Raw genomic sequence first — 22,803 nt, 5'->3', positions numbered from 1 at the left:
AAGAATCATTGATCAGCTGCCTCCCGCATGCTCCCCACTGGGAATCGAGCCATGTGTCCTTCATTAGAATCAAACCTGGGACCCTTCAATCTGCGGGCTGATGCTCTATCCACTGAGCCAAACTAGCTAGGGCTATTCTTAGGTATTTTTTTTAAATACAATTATACTGGTAAATGGAATTTTTATTTATTTTTTTTAGTTTCCCTTTCTGATAGTTCATTATTGGTATATAAAAGTGCAACTGATTTCTGGATATTAATTTTGTAACCTGCTACTTTACTGAATTTATCAGTTCTAGTAGTTTTTTTAAAAAATGGAATCTTTAGGGTTATCTATATACCGTATCATGTCATCTGCAAATAATGACAATTTTACTTCTTCCTAGCCAATTTGGATACCTTTTATTTCTTCTTCTTGACTGCTGTGGCTAGGACTTCCAGTACCATATTGAATAAGAATGGTGAAAGCAGATATCCCTGTCTTATTCCTGATCTTAAGGGAAACACTTTTAGTTTTTTGTGTATTGAGTATGATGTTAGCTGTGGGTTTGTCATATATGGGCTTTATTATATTGAGATATGTTCCCTATATTCCCACTTTGTTGAGTTTTTATCATAAATGGGTGCTGGATTTTGTCAGATGCTTTTTCTGCATATATTGATATGATCATATGCTTTTTATCCTTAATTTTGTTTATGTGATGTCACATGTTAATTGATTTGTGGACATTGTACCAACCTTGCATCCCAGGAATAAATCCCACTTGATCATAATGATTTTTTTTTAATCCTCACCCGAGGCTATTTTTCCATTGATTTTTAGAGGGAGGGAAAGGCAGAAATATTGATGTTAGAGAAACACATTGTTTGGTTGCATTCCACACGAACCCTGACTAGGCCAGGGCTGGGGAGGGGCCTGCAACCAAGGTACGTGCCCTTGACTGGAATCGAGCCTGGGACCAAGGGTCCGCAGACTGACTCTCTGTCCATTGAGCCAGACTGGCACGGGCTGATCTTTTTAATGTGTTGCTAGATGTAGTTTGCTAATATTTTATTAGGATTTTTGCATCTATGTTCATCAGGGATATTGGCCTATAATTTTCTTTCTTTGTAGTGTCTTCATCTGGTTTTGGAATTAGGATGACACTGGCCTCACAAAATGAGTTGGAAGTCTTCGCTCCTCTTGATATTTTTGGAATAGTTTGAGAAGGATTGGTGTTAGTTCATTTTTGAATGTTTGATAAAATTCACCTGGAAAAGGGCATGCCTTTTACCCTATCAGGTCATTAGTGTGGAGAGCTGAGTTAACCTAGTGGTAGGTTGAGCTGCTGCCACCTGGGGCTAGTATGGGGCCTGGAGCGCTGGAAGGTTCTCAGTGCTCCTGCTTCAGACATGGCTTTCAGGCCCTGGTGCCCCTTTCTCTGTGCCTGCAAGAGGGGGCAGTGGGAGTAGGCCCCTTTCTCTGCACTCTACCTCGTAGCCTGCCTCCAGTGGTAGGCCGCCGCTGGTACTTGGTACAGCCTCCTGGAGGGGCAGGGGCATTTATCAGGGCTTTCTTGAGGTTTCTCAGTGCTCCTGTGGCAGCCCTAGTCTCGGGCAGGCTTTTTGTGCCCTGGCCTCATGGCTGGGGCTTTCTCAGAAGTTCTTGTGTCAAAGAGTTCTTGGTGGGCTACCTGGTTCTTTTTACCTCTGCACTGAGCATGCTGGGATTGATCTGCACTGAGCATGCTGGGAAAGGAACCTGAAAAAGCTACTGACATTTTTTGTTTTTAGAACTTTAGCATTCTCCAGAGTGATCTTTGAAAATAGTCGCTCTGATCCCACCTCAGTGAAAAGCTGTCTAGTGTATGCCATGTAACCTCAGATCAAAGGCTTTCAGCTCTACAGTCTAGAGCCCTTCACTCCGACTTTCTATCAGCTACTTATTTAAGTCTTATCTGTCTCCCTGGCCCCAGACCATCAGTTTTGAGGGCAGGTATCTTGTTCTCTGTGTATTGCTAGTGATGAAATGGCTCAGCAACTGTCTTGAAAGGATGAGGAATGAGTGGAAGCCGGGAAAGCCCTTACCTCCCCTGCTCTCCAGCAGATAGACTCCTGCCCAGCTACAGGTTCATGCACAGGTGTCACAGAGAAGCCTTTCTGGGGGCTCCCCAGGTTTGGGGACAGGCCTCTCTCCTGTGCCCCAGCCCTAGCACAGACCTTGCAGTACTGATAGAACTGTGTGCACCTCTGCTCCCTCCTCCTGGGTCCCCAGGGCAGGGCTATGCTAGCCAGGCCTGTCCCTCCCAGCCCTGGGCAGACTACTTGGTGAGCCTGCGGAAGCCCTGTGCTGCACCATCTGCATGATGCATTAAAACATTTAAGGCCTGTTTTTCTATTTTAGGAAAAGCGAACCCTCTGTGGATATAAGAGGACTTGGACTGGAAGCATGTGGTGTGTCCTGCGCGGCTGGAGGCGAGGGCACCTGAGCCCTTGGGGAGTGCAGGGGCAGCAGTGGCCCCCGGCCCTCCGTGCTCTGGCCAGTGTGGCCTCCGGGAGTGGAAACGAGTACAGCCACGTGGTGGTGGGTGCAGGCTCCGCGGGCTGCGTGCTGGCTGGACGGCTCACCGAGGACCCTGATAAGCATGTGCTGCTGTTGGAGGCCGGGCCCAAGGACACGCATGCGGGGAGCAAGCGGCTCTTGTGGAAGATCCACATGCCCGCGGCCCTCGTGGCCAACCTGTGCGATGACAAGTACAACTGGTACTACCACACCGAGCCGCAGGCGGGCATGGACGGCCGCGTGCTGTACTGGCCGCGCGGCCGGGTGTGGGGAGGCTCCTCGTCCCTCAACGCCATGGTCTACATCCGCGGGCACGCCGAGGACTATGACCGCTGGCACCACCAAGGTGCCACGGACTGGGACTACGCTCACTGCCTGCCCTACTTCCGCAAGGCGCAGTGCCACGAGCTGGGTGCCAGCCGGTACCGCGGCGACCAGGGCCCCCTGCATGTGTCGCGGGGTAAGACCAACCACCCGCTGCACCAGGCATTCCTGGAGGCGGCACAGCAGGCCGGCTACCCCTTCACCGAGGACATGAACGGCTTTCAGCAGGAAGGCTTTGGCTGGATGGACATGACCATCCACAAAGGTAGCGTAAGGTGCCCACCCCCATCTCCCTGGTTCTTCCTTGAAGAAAAAAAATTTACTATTACAGCCCCTCCCTCCTGCTCGCATCATGGTCAGTAAGTGTGGACACCTGGGGCTGGTCTGAGCTGGAGGGGACGTGACACCGTGGGTCTCTGGCCCCTGAGGGTGTGGATAATGGAGTCAGCTCTCTGGCCAGACAGACTTACAGATGGGGAAGCAGGCACAGGACACCCTGGGGGCCCAGGACAGGGGCTTTTGGTCTCAGCCGTACTTGGAAGGCAGAGCTTACACAGTCAGGGAAAGACAAATTCCCCCTTTCTCCAGCCCCTTCTCACTCCCTCCCTGGGCAGGGGCGAGGGGCTGTGCCTGAAATCCTCGCTCTGTCCTGCAGGCAAACGCTGGAGCGCAGCCTGTGCGTACCTGCACCCAGCACTCAGCCGCCCCAACCTCACCGCCGAGGCCCGGACATTTGTGAGCAGGGTGCTGTTTGAAGGCAGCCGCGCAGTGGGCGTGGAGTACATCAAGAACGGCCAGAGCCACAGGGTGAGCCAGGCACCCCAGGCCTAGGCAGCTCATGGCGGGTGGGAATGGGCAGTCGTCATGCTCTCGTCTCCATCGCCACTGTGGTGGGGAGTGGGCAGCGGGTGGCAATGGCCTGAAAGGTTGTTCGCAGGGCTTAGCTGGGGGTGGAGGCCAGTTTAGGCACCTGCAGAGCCTGTTGTGCCCCGGATAAGCGCCCCTGTGAGCCTGTCTGCTGCTCCCCACCTCGGCGCTGTCCCCGGGACCTTCCACACCTTTTCGGAAGTTGATAGGTTTTAAGAACCATAACTGTGCTCATACTCCATATTTCTGCACTGTGCTTTTTCCCTTAGCAGTGTGCCAGGATGTCCTGCATCCCACTGCTCGCTTTATGGAAACTGCTCATTCGAGTGCGGTTTCTCATTTAAGTCCCAAGGTCCTATTTTTAAGACCATCATTACGAACTGGCGGTCGCTGAATATTTCAGAGTATAATCATGATTTATTTATTTATTTGCACCTGTGAGAGCTGAACAAGTGGGGAGCTTTCACACAGCACCCTGGGCATCCTCTTCCCACGCGAGACCACGTTCTCAGGTTCTGTCTGGGGGGAGCTTTCACACAGCACCCTGGGCATCCTCTTCCCTCTTCCCACGCCGAGGCCACATTCTCGGGTTCTGTCTGCCTTTGGGAAGGGAAGTGTGACCTGCTGGGCCCGCTGCCTCTTCCAGGCTTATGCCAGCAAGGAGGTGATTCTGAGTGGAGGTGCCATCAACTCCCCGCAGCTGCTCATGCTTTCTGGCGTCGGCAACGCAGACGACCTCAAGAAGCTGGGCATCCCCGTGGTGTGCCACCTTCCGGGTGAGTTTCCTCCTCCACTGCTCCTGGAGGGGGTCTCTGCTAAACAGACCGGTTTATTGTATTTTATTAGTATGGACTGGGGAGGGGACAGGAGTCGGTGCTTTTCAGAACTGTCCCACTTCTCATGAGCCTGAAGGTCCCCTGGGACCCCAAGTCTTTGGGTTGCTCTCCTCCCGTCCCTGGCCATCCTATCCCACTGAGAGGAGAGGCCCTATGGCAGGGAGCATCTGCCCATAAAGCCTCCTGGACCAGGCTCCGCAGGTCACCAGGGCAGCTCTGTGCTGAGGGGTCCAGGCCTCTGTGCTTTCTATCCTCAGTCCTCCCCACTTGCTCTGATGTTAAAGATGCTAACTCAGTGCTCCTGGGTATGCTTCCCACATGAAGACAGTTCTCCAGGCCTGAAATTTATTTTACAAACTGCCTTTGATGCCCTTTGGGGCCTGTCCCTTTTGCCCTCTCTTCTAACCCAAGCTCCCAGAGGCCTGGCCGTTCTGCACTGAGGCTCCCTCCTAAGGGGTCTGTGAAAGTGCTGGGCCATGACAGTGACCTGCCCAGCATCCCCTGGATCTTGGATGAGCTCATGCAGGTCTGCACAGCATGAGGGGGCCTGCTTCCCCCGGCCAGGGGTGAGGCTGGGCTGTCAGCCATTCAGTGACAGCTTCCTGAGCAGTACCTGCTGCACACGTGGGCCCTGCCCTCAGGGAGGGTGCTGCTTGGCAGGAAGGCAACTGGATGGGTGGCTTTGGCAACATCTGAGAGGGCTGGACTTGGCCAGGAGTGCAGAATGGTGTCCCTGGGAGGTGACCCGGTGCCTGAGCAGGAACTGGCCTGCAGATAAATGGGTAGGGGAGAAGTTTTCAAAACCAGGGGGATGTTGAGAGGTCAGCTAAGCTCCCCTTGGTAGCCATTGCTCCTCACCACTCCCTTCTATTTCAGGAGTTGGTCAGAACCTGCAAGACCACCTGGAGATATACATCCAGCAGGCATGCACCCGTCCCATCACCCTCCACGCAGCGCAGAAGCCCCTGAGGAAGGTCCGGATTGGTCTGGAGTGGCTCTGGAAGTTCACAGGTTGGTAGAGATGGTCTGTGGGCATCGTGAGGTGCAGAGCAAGGGCTCTGGCCCCAGATTGCTGGTTTGAAGCTGAGCTCTGCCATTGGCCTCAGCTCTATGAGCCTCAGCTTTCCCATCTGAAAAATGGGATACACAGTTCCTGCCTGATGGGCTGGTGTGAGGACCAGACTCAGTAGCACAGGGCCTGACCCGGGGGAGACTCCTCAAGGCTAGGTGCTGCTCTTCCCTGCAGATGGATGGGGAGGGCCGTGTGCTGAACACCATGAGGTGGCCAAGGAGCCAGGAGAAAAGGCACTGGGTGCTGGACTATAGAATCAGCACCCATTGCTTAGTTAGAAAACAAATGGAGAAAGTAGAGGAGAACCAAGATGGTGGCATAGGTAAAGGTGGTACTCGCCGCTCCCACAACCACATCAAAATTACAACTAAAATACAGAACATCACTCAGAACCACCCGAAAGCTGGCTGAAGGGAAGTACTACAACTAGAGAAGTAAAGAAAACAGCACAGGGAGGCTGGTAGGAGGGGCGGAGGCACGGAACGGCCGGTCTGACACCCATGTGTGGCACCTTTTTTCAATTGGGAGGAATAGCTCAGCTGCAGAGGTCTCCCGTGAGGAGCAAGGGGTCCCAGCCCCATACCAGACCCCCAGCCCAGGGTTCCAGAGCTGGGAAGAGAAACCTCTGTAACTTTGGGCTGTAAAAACCAGCGGGGATTGTGGCTGAGTGACAAGGAGGCAATTCCTCTTAAAGGGCCAGCACATGAACTTACACAGACTCGCTCCATCTGAGCTTGGTGCTGGGGCAACGGCTCTGGGGGAGCCAGGGACTTATGAGGAGGAACTGGATTGCCTAGTCTCTGAGCAAGAACTCAGGGGTGCTCGCAGGGGTCACTGTTCCTGTGCTAAGACCTCCCATTGCAGAGCTGACTGGCAGCGATATCTGAGTTTCCATCAGCCTAGCCAATATCGTTTGCTCTGCCCTGGTGATTCCCTGAGACCCCGCCACATCCAATTTGCAGCAGCTTTTCCATATGAATGGCCTGTCCTGGCTCAGGCATCAGACTTATCTAAAATCTCTCAAGCAAGCAAGAGCTGGTGTCAGCGTGCCCAATACCTATGCATAAGAGGCCCAAGACAGTTTGGCCTCACCTGGGCACTTCCGGACCCAACACAAGTGGCGGCCACCTGTAGGTCGCTCTGTGGCTCTTGCAAGGTGGCCTCAGGCAGCGGCTGACTTTGCACCTTTCGGGAGACCCCACAGCCAGTGCACCCACTGGACAGCTTCAGACCATGCCAGGTTATAACTACACATCCACAAGCAGCACACACACGGACACTCAGCACCAAAGTCCCACTGAAGCAAGTCCTGCTCCATAGGGCTGTCTCCTGCATAGCAGCTCTCCCACTGTAGTCACAGCTGATCCTCACAGCCAATTGGCCAACAGCAATTAAGACTCAACTACAAGACGAGGTGCACCCTTTGTGGGCTGTGTGCACAAAGTGCCCAGCTCAGGTGACTGGGGAGGCTGAGCCACTAGGCCAGGGGTGGGCAAACTTTTTGACTCGAGGGCCACAATGGGTTCTTAAACTGGACCGGAGGGCCGGAACAAAAGCATGGATGGAGTGTTTGTGTGAACTAATATAAATTCAAAGTAAACATCATTACATAAAAGGATACGGTCTTTTTTTTTTTTTTTTAGTTTTATTCATTTCAAACGGGCCGTAGTTTGCCCACGGCTGCACTAGGCCCTACAGGACACCTATTGGACAAGGCCACTCTGCCAATTCCAGGAGAAGAGTAGCTTTACATAATACATAGAAACAAACACAGGGAAGCCGCCAAAATGCAGAGACAAAGAAACATGTCACAAATAAAAGAACAGAAGAAATCTCGAGAAAAAAAACTAAATGAAATGGAAGCAAGCAAACTATAGGTACCATCAATTGCATTTATGGGGGCGCTGGAAGCAGAAGAGAGAGAGCAAGATACTGTAACCTATTTGAAGAAATGACAGAAAACTTCCCCTTCCTGGTGAAAGTAATAGACTTACAGGTCCAGGAAGTGCAGAGAGTCCTAACCAAGAGGAACCTAAAGAGGCCCACACCAAGACACATCATAATTAAAATGCCAAGGGTTAAAGACAAAGAGAGAATCTTAAAAGCAGCAAGAGAAAGACAGCAAAAGCATAAAAAAAGATAAAAATATAAAATGGTAATACATATCTTTCAACAATTGAGTCTGAAAAGAAAAATGAACAAAGAATCTAATGAAAAAATAGACTCAGAGGCATGGAAACAGGGAACAGACTGACAAATCTGGGGCGGTGGAGATTAACCAAAGAACTTAATATGCATACATGCATTATCTACGGACACAGACAATAGGGTGGTGAAGGCTTGGGGCAGGGCAGGAACTGGATAGAGGGGAGCAATGGGAGGAAAATGGGGGAACATCTGTAATACTCTCAACAATAACGATTTAAAGAAAAATAAAAGCAGAAAAAAACAAACACAAATGGAAAATGCTGAGTTTCCATAACTTTGAGTTTGGCCAGGAAACGGTGCTTTGAAATCCTATTCATTCACTCAGCACCTGTTCCTCACAAACTTACTGAGTGCCAGAGGGTGAGAAGTCCCAGGAGGCAGGTATCCTCCGGCAGTAGCACTCAGATGGGGACAATGGAAAGAATCATGAAACCACGCTCAATGTTAACTTCTGAGAGAGAAAGACCAGGGGATCTGAGAGGCAGGAAGAGTACGTGCAAAGGCGCCTGGACTAGGCATCTCATTAGTTGGGCCAGAGATTGCAACACGTGGTGGGAGGTTAGAGGGGAGAGGGCTCGGTCACAAGGAGGACAGGCCAGGTTAGGGTTACCTGTGGGACACGAGGCCTCACAGTCCAGTCTCAGTGGTGGAGTCGGGGGAAGAGGCAAAGCTGAAGACTCTCGACAGGTAGACAGGCAGCTGACATTGGAAGCTGTGGTGCCAGTGAGCCCACCTGCGGGGAGAGGAAGGATAGGTAGGAGCACCAGGGGCCTGAGGCCAGCCCACATGCCCTGCTCTGACTGCTCTTCCAATCCTCAGGGGATGGAGCCACGGCCCACCTGGAAACAGGTGGGTTCATCAGGAGCCGGCCTGGGGTCTCCCACCCAGACATCCAGTTCCACTTCCTGCCGTCCCAAGTGATTGACCACGGGCGTGTCCCCACCCAGGAGGAGGCTTACCAGGTGAGCAGACAGTCTCATCTTTTCCATCTTCCCCCCTGCAGCAGGGCCTTCAGGGTGGGGAGTGCACAAGCCTGTGCCCCGCCCTGCAGCTGCTCAGTACGTCTCAGCTTAGGGCCGATGCTCTTGGTACTGAGCACTAGCAATGGACCAATGGCACCAACTCTGCCCAGGGCTTGCCAGCTCCTGAAAATTTTGGCCATTCAGTTACAGAGGCAGGAGTGATTCATCAAGGTGGTTTTTAATCACTGTGGAGGGTGGGCAGGTAAGATGCAGGCAGATGCTAAAATATAGCTGCTTTTAATTGACTTTGGATATAGAGGGCCCACCCACAGGAAACCTGGGACCTCTCTAAACTGAGTTGGGGGGCTGATGGAAGTGACTGCTCCCTCTGGATTCACCTAGGTGCATGTGGGGACCATGCGGGGCACGAGTGTGGGCTGGCTCAAACTGAGAAGTGCCAACCCCCAGGACCACCCTGTGCTGCAACCCAACTACTTGTCCACAGGTAACTCCCCAGCCACCTCTGTGTGCCCCAGGCCTGCGCCTGCTGGTCACTGACTGGACGACTGCCTTTATGGGTTTGTTCCTGAACCACATTTTCTGAGACACAAGTCACTCTCTGTCTTCCCTCCGCCCTATCATTCTAGTCTGTACATTTGCACATGCTGCTATGTGGTGCCCGGGGTCCCTTGAAGTAACCACATGAGGAGAGATGTGCAGCTTTCAAAGCAACTTACCGGAGGTTCAAGGCGGCGGCCTGGCTGTGTACACACAGCTCACAGAGCACTTTTCCTGCTGTGACTGAACATCCTTTAAAAGCGAATTCTATCCCCGGCCTGCCTCTCTGCACACAGCAACAATGGGCGCTCCCCATCCGGCAGGTCATGCCCAGTAATAACGTGCGGGGCCCTCACAGCCACGCGGTGGCAGAGGCAAGGTGTGAGGTATGATTCCTAACGTGCAGATCAAATCCAGATCCCCGATTCACACCCGGGGCCTCTGAGGCAAGCTGTGTCCGTCTCGCATGCTCTCTGTTTGGGCTTCATGGGACTCTGCTTGGTTGCACGTCACCGCCTGTGGGTAGGGCAGGAACTGGATAGGCCCCAAGCAGCCTGGTGGCCGGCACCTCCGCGTCCTGACCGGTCTCCCCTCGGGCAGCTGACTGAGCCTCTCCCGGCCCAGAGTCTGCCTGCAAGGCCAGCATGGTCAGAAGACGCTCACCTGTGTCTTCTCCTCCACAGAAGCCGACATTCACGATTTCCGTAATTGTGTGAAGCTGACCAGAGAAATTTTTGCCCAGGAAGCCCTGGCACCGTTCCGGGGAAAAGAGCTCCAGCCAGGAAGCCACGTGCAGTCCGATGAAGAGATAGACGCCTTTGTGCGGGCGAAAGCGGACAGCGCCTACCACCCCTCGTGCACCTGCAAGATGGGCCAGCCCTCTGACCCCACCGCCGTGGTGGATCCGCAGACCAGGGTGATTGGGGTGGAAAACCTCAGGGTGGTCGACGCATCCATCATGCCCAGCGTGGTCAGCGGCAACCTGAATGCCCCCACGATCATGATCGCAGAGAAAGCAGCTGACATCATCAGGGGGCGGCCTGCACTCTGTGACAAGGACGTCCCTGTGTACAAACCCAGGACCCTGGCCACCCAGCGTTGAGGCAGTCACTGCCTGGGAAGCCCCCCAACCAGCCAAGAGAGCCCTTGCTCCAAATGCTCTTTCCTGAAACTCTCTAGAATGTTAGGGTTCAATGGCAGAGAACTGGACAATTTCTTAAGAAGTGAGACCAGTCCGGTCAGTGAGCCAGGCTCCTCTCCCCCTGCCTGGTGCTGTGGGCCTTTGGGGAAAGGCCAGCATTCTGGCAGGAGGCCCGTGGAAGACTCGGCTCCTACCTGGGTCCCCTCCAACCTGGGGCCTGCTGCCTTCCTCCTTCCTGGTGGGGCTGGAGGAAGGTGTCCTCTCCCAGGCCCCTCAGAGAGCAGGCTCTGCTCAGAGGCTGGGTGCTGCCTGCTCCGAGTGGGCACCCCCCACCTTGGGCTGAGCTGTGGCTGAGACCAGGAGTCCTGCCGACGTTAGGGGGTGCAGCCGGGACTTGTGCCTAAGCCTGCAGTGCCCGTTCAGAGGGAGCGCTGCCTGCGGGGAGGGGTGAGGGACAGCACCAGCCTCTCCACTCTCCTCGGCTCCCTGATCTCACCCCCAGAGGGAGGCACGAGCTGGTGCTCAGAGGGGCCGGCAGCCCCCTGCCTGGTTCTTACTGAACACAGTCAGCCTGACGAGAGGATTTCTGGGTCTTGTTCAAGGAGAGAAGTGTCTGCAAAGACCCCTCGCCACTACAGGTTTCACGACTTGGCATTTTAGATGAGTTTCTTGTTACCAGGAAACCTGGAACCCAGAGCAAACCCCACATACCAGACCTCGCTCCATGCCAGGCCGTGAAGACACTTTCCCCCGGCGCTGGGCAAGGCCGGCTCATTCTCATTCTCCAGGTGTCCATGGGAACAGAGCAGGACGGGCTGCGACGGGCCGAAAAGGTGGTCAGTAAAACTGTGCGGCCTGGTCCTGCAAAAATGCGATTGAGAGAGAAAAGGAAATGGTCAGATTTGGGTTTGGGGTGGTGGGAAGAAAACCAGATACAGGCAGCATTGAAAACAGTCCTTTGATCTTTAAATTTCTCCTAATTCAATAATGTAATCCAATAATTTATTTTGAACTGAGATATCTTTTCCAGACTGTTCTTACAAGGTAATAAACTAAATGCATTTTGGATTGATGTTTTTAAAGTTATTCAAAGCCACAGTCTGTGGCAGGGAACGAAAGAATTGCTATGTGGACGTCTGCCGTGCTGGGCCCAGAATAAGGGAGGGAGGGAAATGAGACATTCCGGCTTCTCCCAGGACCAGAGTGGATGGAGGTGGCTTGGAGGCCTGACAGCCACACGTGTGTTTCTGAGAAAGACCTTCCAGAAAGACAGGAGCAAGAAAACCCCCTCTCCTTCCGTTAAGTCGTACCTGCGTCCTGCTTTATTTTCTGTTTCACGCAAGGATCAGGGAAGAAAATTCTACATCTGCCACGAGATTTCTCCTAGAGAGGCTGCCGCCGTGGCCCGGGGCTGCCATCCTCGGGGTCTGGGAGCCACCTGCAGGGGCGAAGGAGCAGCAGGAGTGCGGGTGCGGGTGCCAGCCCACTGCTCCGAAGGCCAAGAAGAACAAGTTAGGTGCGTGGGGTCCGGGTGACGGCACTGACCTCGGTGCTGGTATGGCAGGTGCACGGCCATTCAGTTCTGCTATCGTGTGTTTCGGGGATGGTCCCGTCTCCAAGACAGTGGCTTGTTGCTACCGTGGCTGTGCTGTAAGTTAAGCAAATAACACATCCGCGGCCCCCTTCCCACTCTTGCATTCAGGGCCTTGTTCCTACGATCACACAGTTTAGCCAGCACAGAAATAAGTTTCCAAAGAGAAGACTGAGAGTCACATGTCAGAAACCCACAGGGTCAGACCGGGGATGGAATATTCTGACTCAGAGCAGCGTCCCCTGGGTCCCGACAGCCGAGCGCTGTGGCCGTCAGGGCAGAGTGAGCAGTGGCCACGTCACAACCACCAGGCTGCCTTGCAAGTTCCACTGCCACGGGGACCCTGCCGTCGGAGGGAGGGCTGTTGTCTGAGGAAGCCAGAGGGGCAGAAGGTGCCGACCAGAGGTGGGGCGAGGAGCCAGCCAGGCTGCTGCAGAGGCTGGGCCGCACTGAGCCCCAGGCCTGCCCCTCAGTCTCGCCTGCCCCCCAAAGTTCCCAGGAGACAAGGCATATCATTTTAGAGAAATAAAGGCTTTTTAACAAAGGAAAGCGTAGCTGGAGTCTGTTTTGAGTGGGGGTAGACTGCCCATTAAACCCCTGAGCAAAAGCCTGCAGTAGCTAAAAAAAATGAATGTAATTGACAAAAAATGGTTTAAAAGCATAAAAGCTGCATTTGTGTCCAGGGTCCAGGCTCTGAGGAGCGCTGACCCCTCTGAAGAAGCCTGTTCTTAGGCCGATGAATCAGCAGACGGCCTCCCTGACCGAACGAGGGCTGACACACGGGTAGGAGCAGCTGCCCGGGGAACGACCTCCTTTTCCCAGCGCACCAGCAAGAACCGGCATTTCCACACATTCAGGCAGATTCTCCTCTCCAGCCAAACCACGTCCCTCCACCCACAGGTCACTTCCCATTTCCACTGATCAACTCAACATCAGATCTAACACCCAGATCCGTTTCTCTTAAAAATCAGGGGGAAAACCACACAACCTCTTCACTGGCCGGTCTCGAGAACCAGGCAATCCTCCCATTTCGTCGCCTGTCACCGTCCTCAAGACCACGCTCCGCTTGTTCCCATGGTGGAAGCGAGGGCCCCAGGCCTGCTCCTCAGTCTCCCCTGCCCTCGGAGTCCCCAGGCGATGAGACATATCATTGTAGAGAAGTAAAAACGTTTCCACAAACGAAAGCGTAGCTGGAGTCTGTGCTGAGCTGGGTCGTCGCGTAAAGGAGCTGGAGCTGTGCGTGACCATTTTTTAGAACAAATTGACCGCCCGCCCGTCATAACAACAAAAACCTTTGTAGGAAAGCAGATGCTTGGCAAAGACACTTACTCCCATGGGGTAGCCTATTAAAGCAACAGCAACATGAAATAAGCGGCCCTGGTTTCTTTCACCTGCATGGGGTCAGCAATAAATGCGGCTTGTCCAGCAGGTCAAGCCTACACTGTGCACCGCGAGGCGCTTCCCCGCCTGCACCACGCCCCCTTCCTGGCCTTGGGCTAATGCCGCAACATCTTGGAATCGACCTGGGAAGCACCATCCGGCCAAGTCCAGATGGAAGCCACAGAGACAGTTGTTAACGAGGCTCCTGCTTGCTGATAGTTACGTCAGAGCTGCCATTCCCATTTTGTGACACTATGAAAAACACAGGTTAAAGAAACTAAAGACTACTCCTGGGGACACAGCAAAGTGACATTTTTTTTAGGGGACGGAAGGGGAACCAAAAGAAAAGACGTTTAATCATAAAACTTTCCTAAAACAAAGGGGGAAAAAAACATGCTCTACAACTTCAAATTTTTCTTACAAAGAAAAATTTAATGTTAGGTGAGAGGTTGAACCAGGCTTAAAGCAGACAGAGATTAGGAGTGGTGCAGCGCATTAAAAATGCCCATTTTTAAGTACTGACTGGAAAACATCATTGCCTATCCCAGAAGAGTCAGTCCTGGTAGGCAATGTTGGACCGGTGATGGTAAGCCACACAATAAGACCAATACCTAAGAGAGAAACAGAGTCCGAGGAGGTGGTAACAGTGGTTTAGCCCTTTAGGAGAAACAGTGCTCTCTGCAGCTGGTATCAAGTTACCATAGGCATCGACGGAGCGACGAGAGTAAGAAAAAAATCTACACAATTACAGAACTGCCCTCACAGAGTGCCCGCCCCTTCCAAGCTCTCACTGGCAAACGCCAGCTCTTTGCAAGGAGAGCTCCCAAATACAATAAAATTATTACGCAATTTTCTTCTGAAGAACATTTTACATTTAATAAAAAAAAAGGATTTACGTCAAGAAATAATCATTTACAAACCTTGAAGAGTTTTTGCCTGGATCTGGAGTAAGAATGTCTTAAGAAGAGGTTTGTAAGGTCTTCATAACAAAGTATTGTTATTTACAAAAAAAGAAAATCAACATTAACAGGATGTCTATTTAATATTTAAAAATTTTGAACCCAAAAATTGCTACCTGGTTTTTTTTTTTTTTTTTGACTGCAGAGAATCCCTGCCAAGGTAACTTGACAAAGTCAGCATTATTCCGTGAACAGAAAAGGAAGCCTTGCCGGGTCTAACGATCCCAAAGTGGGTTTTCTCGGGAAGTACAATCGCAGTGGGAGTGCATTCTAGTGAAAACGTCAGCCCTCATTCAGTTGCATATAAAAGCCCTCGGAGAGAACACACAGTACAGCAATGTTTTGTAAAAAGGCAACGATACTATTTGTCCGGACCCCGATCTTCTAACCCTCTAAGGATCGCGTCACTTTGCTTCCTTCACCCCCCCGCCCCCATCATTCCTCACTAGTATTTCCTAAGACAAGCAGCCTCACCCTTCCCAGGGGACACGAGCAGAGGGACTTCATTCACCTGTAAGAACGTTCTGTGTGGGCAGGTGAGAAAACCCACCACGAGGAATGCCACGGGGTCAGTCTTGTCCTGAACTTACGGGGAAGGGGGTTACAGTAAAACCGCCCGTGGTGGAGCAAAAGGTACCCTCTCAAGTCACAGCACTCTTGCCCAGGGAGAAGACCGCAAAGAGTCATCGGGTGTATCTTATAGGGACTCAAAATACTTTAGAAAAATCTATATAGTGTCAAGTTCTTTTGAACTTAAAATTTCACCCCCAAAAAGATTTTTCACTGAATAAATGAGAATTGGCTCAATTTCTCCTACTTCCGTGTAGTCCGAGTAAAAATACCAATGATTTCTAGATTTCAGTGGGGGGAACTACAATTATTAGGACCCATGGATATTGCTGCAGTTCAAATACGATACAATAATTACAAAATATAGACCATCTCTTTACAAATACAAATTATCGTATATTACAAGTCATGTACAGTAAGTCTAAGTTTTAAACAAACTAGCGTATCTAAGTTGACCTGGCTGCGAGTGCTTTAGGATTCCAGTTTACGGCTGCCCTTGGCCTGACAGTCAGAAACCGACCATCTGCGCGGCACGCTCCCGTGCAAACTGGTGTCACGGGACAGAAAACCTTGCCTGTGAGGTCCTGCTTCCCTCTGCGGAGGACGGCTGGTGGGTAGCCCTGACTGACTGTGTTTCAGAACAGGAGCCAGGAAGCAAGGTGTCTGGGAGGGATATGCTGGGCCCAGTGAATGTCTGATATGCTAGACCGATGGCTGAGGTAATGACACAGGCACGGTGATCGTCATCACCTTTAACCTTCCCCACCGTGCCTGTGGGCGGTGGGCATGGGCAAGTGCCCCGCGTGGGCTGTGAACAAGAGGGCAGGCTTGCCCGGCGCCCATCCTCCGTGCATGGGTGGGACCTGCTGTCCCCACAGCTGGGGCTCAGCTCTGAGCACAGCTGTTCCCTACAGGTTTATGGCTTCCTTGAGGCATGACATCACCTGCACAAAAGTCTAATTGAACACGGACTTCACACTAGTGCCTAAACTTTCCTAACTATGAGGCACTTTTTCCCTGGCCCTCGGGCACCCCACCTGAGGGCAGAGCTAGTCCGCCCCCCCCTGGGGGCTACAGGGTGGTGATGCAGATCATTTCATCTGCTAGGTCCTCCTCCTCCCTCCCCAGGTCTGGCTCTTCGTCGCTGTAACCTGGCCCGAAGTCCTGGAGCTCGTAGTCCTGGCGGCTCGAGTTGGGGCTCACGTCCCCGTTAGCCCCGGGGTGCACGGTCCCGTTCAGCAGGTGGCTGGCTGCACTCTCCATCTCGTCGATGGTTAGGTCACAGGCATCGGCAATTTCGTGTTTTGTCGCCGACACAAATTTTGGGTCCCTTGCATACCGTCCTAAGCCTTCGGATATCAGGACCTGCGCAGGAAAGAGGATCGACAGCATGAATGGGCTGAAAAGCTTTTCGGGGGGACAAGGACAGAAAACTCACCTCAAGCACAACGGCACCACGCGGCCAGCCGTGTTCGCCAGATCTCGTGCTTGGTAACTACATGTCAGTGGACATGGCTTTGGCTTTGAAATATCACGAAGCTCAGAAACTATACAATTCAGTGTTTCTCAACCTTCTGGCCCTTTACATACAGTTCCTCATGTTGTGACCCAACCATAACATTATTTTCGTTGCTACTTCATAACTGTAGTGTTGCTACTGTTATGAATCATAATGTAAATATCTGATATGCAGGATGGTCTTAGGCGACCCCTGTGAAAGGGTCGTTCGACCGCCAAAGGGGTCGCGACCCACAGGTTGAGAACCGCTGCTATACATAGCCCAACAAGAATGAAACCCACTGGGGAAGACAAGACTCTCTTAGTGTCAACGGGTAACAGTCGCAGGAACAGCACATGTGACCCCAGGGGCAGCTGTTGAGGCTCGGCAGTGACTAGTGGGTCTACCAGCGATGGCCACCCTACGACACGCGTGTCCGAGGTGACACGCGAACTCATTTTTTTGGTTGATTTTTCTTTGTGAAATGGCATTTAAATATATAAAATAAATATCAACAATATAAGTCTTTGTTTTACTATGGTTGCAAATATCAAAACATTTCTATATGTGACACGAGTTAAGTTAGGGTTTTTCAAAATGCTGACACGCCGAGCTCAAAAGGTTCGCCATCACTGGTCTATACTCATGCTGTCGGCACCATCCTTGCTGCTAAGAAATGGTGGAGCCACATCAGAAGCGAGGTAGCCCGGCTCCAGACCCTCCCGCCCTCGGCCCTCCGCCCACCGCCCGCTCCTGCTCTGCGTGGTTCTCAGGACGCCACCCCTGCTGTGCCTGTCCCAGGCCGGCCCTCCCTGGGCAGCTGGTGAGCTACACTCACAGCCTCCACCAGGCTGTCCGCGCTCCTCTGCTTGTCGCTGTTTTTGCTGTGGAAGCTGCTGGGGACGGTCAGGCTGGCTGGTGTGAAAGTCCGGTAGGAGATTCCAGGCTCGTCCGTGTACCAGGAGCTGCGGTGCAGGGAGGGCAGGCTGCCGTTGACCTGGTCCAGGGCCTCCGAGGGCTCCACCTGGATCAGGGGCGTGTAGCACGGCGCCCAGTCCCGATACGGAGGGGTCGCTGGAGGGGTGGCCCACGAGCGGGTCGAGTGGCTCGGCGAGTACTTCTGGGCTCTGCTTGAATCTAGGCCTGCGACTGCCATGACCTGAGGAGACAGGGAGCGGGGAGACGGGGTCCTCAGCGGCCTGGGCACGGGCCTCGCACCACGGCCCAGCACGAGGCACTGCTCTGCGGGGCAGCCCCGGACAGGACCGTGAAAGCGCGCCGAGTCAATCAAGTGATCGGCAGTGGGGAGTGGGCTTTCTAACAGACTATATTTTCTTTTCCCCAAATCCATTTCCTATGACTGTTCCCAAGGAAAACTGAAATTGTTTCAGAACGACGAAGCATCAGGGAAGACACACAAGCCGGGCGTGTGAACACGGCAGCCAGGCACTTGGTTGAAATGTGGAAGTACATTCAGGGCAAGCGCGCAGGGACGCCCAGCTGTTCTCTGCTCTAGCGCACGTGCCCACGGCGGTCCCTGCCTGCTCTGAAGCCCCGGGCACAGGCCTTGCTTCTCCACCTCTGTGGCACCACGGCTCTGCACAGGGCACTCCAGCTCTGCACAGGGGAACTCAGCCCAGTCTCATGGGCAGCTCAGGCCCTTGGCCACATGGAAGCCATGCCCGCCAGGGAGCCGTGCAGACAGCCGCTGGGCCTGCCGGGCGCGCAGGGAGGGAAGGCATCGCGGCATTCGATGGCCTGGGCCTTCCCAGGCTTGTCCTTCGTCCCGGACAAAGCAGGACACAGATCAAAATGAACGTAAACACTGAGGACAAAGGAGTACGGAGCGGCAGAGAGACGCAAATAGACAATCGGAAATGGCAGCTACCGCTCACGTGCTCCGGACACTCAGGATGGGAAACCTGCCCGAGTGCTGGCTCCGTACATTCACAGAGTGGACGCCTGACCAGGTAGCCCCTCCGCCTGCCCCCCCCCCCCCACCCCACCACTCGCACAGTGGACAGCATCTCTGATGTGCTCTTTCAGAAAGAAGTCCGTGTCCTTGAGGCAAAGCCCTGGTGAGCGGCTCCGGCCCCCGCTCCCTCCTGTCCAGCACTCTCACTGTGGAGGGGTCCTTCTCCCTGGGCCACGCTCCCCTCGCAGGCAGGGTTGGGGGCTCACCCACCCCGTGAGCACAGAGCCCTGCCCACAGAGGGCTCCGTAAATGAAGGAAGAACCTCTCAGAGCAAATAAGGGCACTGCTGGCTGTTCAGGGTGGTCTAGTGGCCGCCACTCCCCGCGTTGTGAGCTGTACCCAGGCCCTGTCTTCATCGCTGAGGGAGACGTGGGGAGAAGTCGGTGCCTAGACGGAGAGCCCAGCTTGGCAGGTGGCAGCCTTGGACTCAAATGCCAGCGTGGTCACTCACCTCCCGTGTGGGCTCGGGCACTCACCTACCCTCAGTTATGTTTTCTCATCCATGTGATGGGGATGGTGACAGTGTCTATTCGCAGGGTTGTCACACAATGGAACCCAGTGTATGGGAGGGTTCTCTCCCTCCCCCTGGGGCTGGCAGCCAAGAGGAAGGGGGTGTCTGAGGGGGTCCCACACAGGGTGCCCATGGAGCCATCGGGCCAAGGCCCGGGGGCCGGCTCACCTGTTGCTGCATCAGGTGCAGAGGCAGGGCCGTGCGGTGGGGAAAGGTGGGGGACGGCGGGACCTCCTCCTGGCTGCTCTGCCGGCGCAGGCACTCGAAGTTGAAGGAGGATCTCCGATGCGCTGAGGGGGAAGCACAGGAGCAGCTGTGGAACCAGCTCTCCGGCAGGACGAGGGCCAGGAGTCCCGGTGGCCACCGAGGCCAGCGGGGAGCCCCGCAGGCAGCAAGCGATGGAGGGAGGATGAGGAAGAAGCCCACTGAGGTGTTTTAAGAAGTGCAAGCTGTTCTGCCACAGCCCCTGCCCTACATGTGGTGGGGACCAGGCATCGCAGGCAAGAGCACAGCCTCGCTCTGGAACCCATGGCCCCTGCCGACAGCCCGCTCACTCCCACCTCCAGGCTCCCTAAGCGTCTCTGGGCCTGAGGTACCTCCGGGTGCTCCTGCGTTCACACCTCTGCCTTAAAGGGAGGGACTCGCTACCTATCGGCTCAGCCAGGCAAGGAGAAGAGCCTTTTACTGGGGAAGAGCCAGCTTCTCCAGCACTGAGGACAAGACAAAAGAACAACTCGAACTTTAAAGAACGCGCTTATCGCTTTGAATAGAGGCTGATGCACAGGGTGAGCGAAGACAAGAGATCCAGAGCTTGCAGCTTCGTGGGGCGCCGGCACAGGAGAGCCATGTGGTCCAGGGTCCCCCAGCACAGGCCACAGGCCTCCCCCCGGGAAACCGCCACGGGAAGGGGAGGTGTTTCAGGAGCCCGCCTGGTCCCCCGAGACAGTGGGTGGCCCGGTCTCCTCAGCAGCTCCTTTTGTGATCTCTGCTCCCTGAGCTCACAGGGCCTGCTCAAAACGCCACCCCCTAATTCCTGAATGGGAAACTGCAGACACCAGCTGGTTCTGTGAGGCCCTGCCCCCAAGTGCGTGAAGCCCAGAGGAACAAGGCAGAGGGCACTGCGGGGCGTGCTGGGGCCTCCTCGTGGGACAGCCGCCTTCCACGCACCACGGGGACCGGATTTCTCAGTGTTCTAAGGAGGAACGCCTCCTTGGTAGCCCGTCCTAGGATCAGATCGGGGGGAAGGGGTGTGTGGAAACTCAGGGCCAGGAAAGGAAAACCACACCCCTCTCTCCCTGATAGTGCCTTTCGGTTTTGAAAAGGGGTCCACACACGCCCCCTTCATCTCCTCTGGTCACACCCATCTCTGCTGGAGGAAGTCACCCTCCTGAGGCTGAGAACATCGGCTGGGGAGCTCCATGCTCTCCCCGCCCAAGCTCTGAACCTGCAGGCAGTAAAACAAATAAAATACATTTTCTTTATTTGCCCTTGCAAATACAGAGGGCAGCTGCTCGTGTCCACTCGGTTCCTCACTTCCAAGGGGCAGCATCTGTGCACAGCGGGCATTAACGCAGCCGCCAAAGGGAGGGCCCGGGAAGGCCATGGACTCACAGGTACGGGCCTCCACCCAGCCTCACTGCATGTGCGTCATCCAGTATTTATGGAGGCCAGAAGTGCTGTGTGTTCAGGGTGCGAAATTAAATATTAACCATGGAAATGGGTCTGATTGCACGCCCAGCAGGGGTGTGGGCGCTGGAGAGAGAGGGCCCCGGCGCCACCCAGCCATGGTCGGTATTGTGTGTGCAGTTGGCAGATTGGGAGCCGATGTGTCTTGGCTATTTTTTGGTTACTGATTAAAGTCCTGTTCAAAAACATGCTTCACTCCTTAGAAACACCAGAAGTGGATATTTAACCATCGTCCAAATGCCCACATGTCCAAAATCAAACTGCCCAGCCGGGAGCTGGCAGGGCCGCTGCTGCCGGAGCTCCTCCCGGGGGTGACCCAGATCTCCGGGCAGCGCCAGTTATGCCCCCTGCACAGGAACACCCGGGGGGGCCCTAACTGGTTTGGCTCAGTGGATGGAGCATCGGCCTGCGGACTGAAGGGTCCCAGGTTCGATTCCGGTCAAGGGCATGTACCTTGGTTGCGGGCACATACCCAGTAGGGAGTGTGCAGAAGGCAGCTGATCAATGTTTCTCTCTCATCGATATTTCTAACTCTCTATCCCTCTCCCTTCCTCTCTGTAAAAAATCAATAAAGACAAAACAAAAAAAAACCCGGTGGGGCAGCAGCCAGGCCCTGGCCCTGCTCAGTGGGAAGGGATTCCCGGGCCCCATGATGGGACCCTACCCTAGAGCTCACCACCCAGACCAAAACCTGCCCCATGGGCAGAGGGCCCTGGCAGACCAGAGGCAAAGGCAAGAGGGAGGAGGGCGAAAAGGGGAGAAAGGAGACACCCAGGTGTGGCCTGAGGAGGCGGACACCAGGAACCCCAGGCACCCTGCACCCAGAGGCGTGGGCCTTGGCACAACAGACCTGCGCTAAGTCTAGCTCCATCCCTCCGCCCTGAGGGTGGTGACCCGACCCCCAGAGTGGCTCTGATAACAGCAGGGGTGCACATCTTGCCCACTGAGGGTGGGTCCCCAGCTCAAAGGCAAGGAAAACATGCAGAACAGCCCCTACAGGCCCTCCACGCTGGGCCACGCCAGGCCGCATGCCATCTCCTCTGCTCCTGGAGTCAGAGCAGCGCGGACGTGGTCTGAGCTCTAACACACGGGGCACGCTGAGACAGGAGAGCCGATCGGGTCTCCAACCAGGGCCTGGCCTTGAGACTCAGGTCCCCGACATGGCAGCTCCTCATCCATCACCACTTTCCCCCAACCCCCGGGGCCGGGGGAGAGGCACATGGTCTCTGGGAGGCTTCACCCCAAACAAAAGATCTGGCCTCACATGTTGGGGTGGGAGGTAGTAGGCGTCTCCTCGGAGATCTGTGGGAATCGTAGCAAATGGGCGAGTCGTCGTCTTCCAGGAAGCCTTGCGGGTGGTGGTAGCCCCGGGGCCGCTCGAAATCCAAGCTGCTGCCTGGGTGTCGGCTGTAGTAGCTGTAGTTTTGCCTGGTGGTCAAAAGGGCGAGAGGGAGAGGAAGGGGCATGTGAGCTCCCAGTTAACAGCTTCCCATTAGCTCAGACCCCCCGCCCACCCCTCTACAGTCCTCTCCCCCGCTCCACAGGCACAGCAGGACCAGCTGAGAACAAGGCAGCCCTCAGCTTCACAGAAGATTCTAGATGGAGGACAAGGGCTGGTCCAGGAAGGCAGGCCTGTGATGAATGGGGTGCTGGTGGTGTCCCCCAGGCCGGGGCAGCCTCAGGCCTGGGGCAGAGGTGGATTGCAGCTTTCCTGCAAGCTCGCGATTGCCTGCTCACTTCCTCCCCTACAAGCGCTCCGAGCGCCTGCCCTCAGCCAGGTGCTGGGCTGGGAACCAGGACACGAAGATGCATGAAGCACGGTCCCTCCCCTCAGGAGCTGAGCTGATGCCACATGCACGACGTCTGGTGCAGACTGAAAAGGCCAGCGCCGGAGGAGAGGGACCCAGGTGGGCTGTGCTTTTGGGGCGTGGGCACCTCAATGTCACTCGGGGAAGAAGCGGAGCCCTGGAGCAGGTCCTTGAAGAGAGGGTGGGACTAGGCCAGCCGAGCGGGAAAGGGGGCCAAGTGGTGGGCGTGGGGTGTAAGCGCAGTGACGAGGGAGGTCGGGCCCACTTGGTCAGGATCAGTGGTTCTGGAAGTGGGGCTGGCGGGAGGGACTGGGGG

At 54.6% G+C, this 22,803-nt stretch overlaps 2 protein-coding genes, 1 long non-coding RNA gene and 1 pseudogene across 11 annotated transcripts in view; 1 reads left to right on the top strand and 3 right to left on the bottom strand.

Annotated features, from left to right (window-relative positions):
• Positions 1-1,701, bottom strand: part of LOC102261294 — a 6,220-nt pseudogene extending 4,519 nt beyond the window's left edge.
• CHDH (choline dehydrogenase) overlaps positions 1-11,575 on the top strand; it is a 35,938-nt gene extending 24,363 nt beyond the window's left edge. For all 4 annotated transcript variants that reach the window (XM_005870299.2, XM_005870300.2, XM_005870302.2 and 1 more), the window contains 7 exons: positions 2,383-3,130; positions 3,521-3,672; positions 4,379-4,508; positions 5,445-5,579; positions 8,668-8,810; positions 9,213-9,315; positions 10,052-11,575. In XM_005870299.2, the coding sequence (XP_005870361.1) occupies positions 2,428-3,130; positions 3,521-3,672; positions 4,379-4,508; positions 5,445-5,579; positions 8,668-8,810; positions 9,213-9,315; positions 10,052-10,470 (1,785 nt within the window). In that variant the 5' untranslated portion in view covers positions 2,383-2,427 and the 3' untranslated portion in view covers positions 10,471-11,575. The remainder of the gene's footprint in view (positions 1-2,382; positions 3,131-3,520; positions 3,673-4,378; positions 4,509-5,444; positions 5,580-8,667; positions 8,811-9,212; positions 9,316-10,051) is intronic.
• Positions 5,264-10,121, bottom strand: LOC102258124. Of its 2 annotated transcripts, XR_313821.2 has the most exons (5): positions 10,032-10,121; positions 9,548-9,884; positions 8,808-8,993; positions 8,196-8,581; positions 5,264-5,336 (listed from the first exon to the last, which is right to left on the bottom strand). It is a non-coding gene; the product is annotated as an uncharacterized LOC102258124 (long non-coding RNA). The 2 variants fall into 2 exon arrangements; XR_001362885.1 differs by lacking the exon at positions 5,264-5,336 and having other exon boundaries at positions 8,050-8,581.
• Positions 11,576-13,901: 2,326 nt separating the features above from the next.
• Positions 13,902-22,803, bottom strand: part of CACNA1D (calcium channel, voltage-dependent, L type, alpha 1D subunit) — a 300,517-nt gene continuing 291,615 nt past the window's right edge. For all 5 annotated transcript variants that reach the window (XM_005870306.2, XM_005870304.2, XM_014542942.1 and 2 more), the window contains 4 exons: positions 21,944-22,107; positions 19,162-19,283; positions 17,346-17,666; positions 13,902-16,374 (listed from right to left, as the gene is read on the bottom strand). In XM_005870306.2, coding sequence (XP_005870368.1) covers positions 16,081-16,374; positions 17,346-17,666; positions 19,162-19,283; positions 21,944-22,107 — 901 coding nt within the window. In that variant the 3' untranslated portion in view covers positions 13,902-16,080. The remainder of the gene's footprint in view (positions 16,375-17,345; positions 17,667-19,161; positions 19,284-21,943; positions 22,108-22,803) is intronic.

Source organism: Myotis brandtii, unplaced genomic scaffold (genome assembly GCF_000412655.1).
Source record: "Myotis brandtii unplaced genomic scaffold, ASM41265v1 scaffold316, whole genome shotgun sequence".
Taxonomy (NCBI): Eukaryota; Metazoa; Chordata; class Mammalia; order Chiroptera; family Vespertilionidae; genus Myotis; species Myotis brandtii.
Note: the sequence above shows the minus strand (reverse complement) of the source record. Positions and strands in the feature narration are given on the sequence as shown.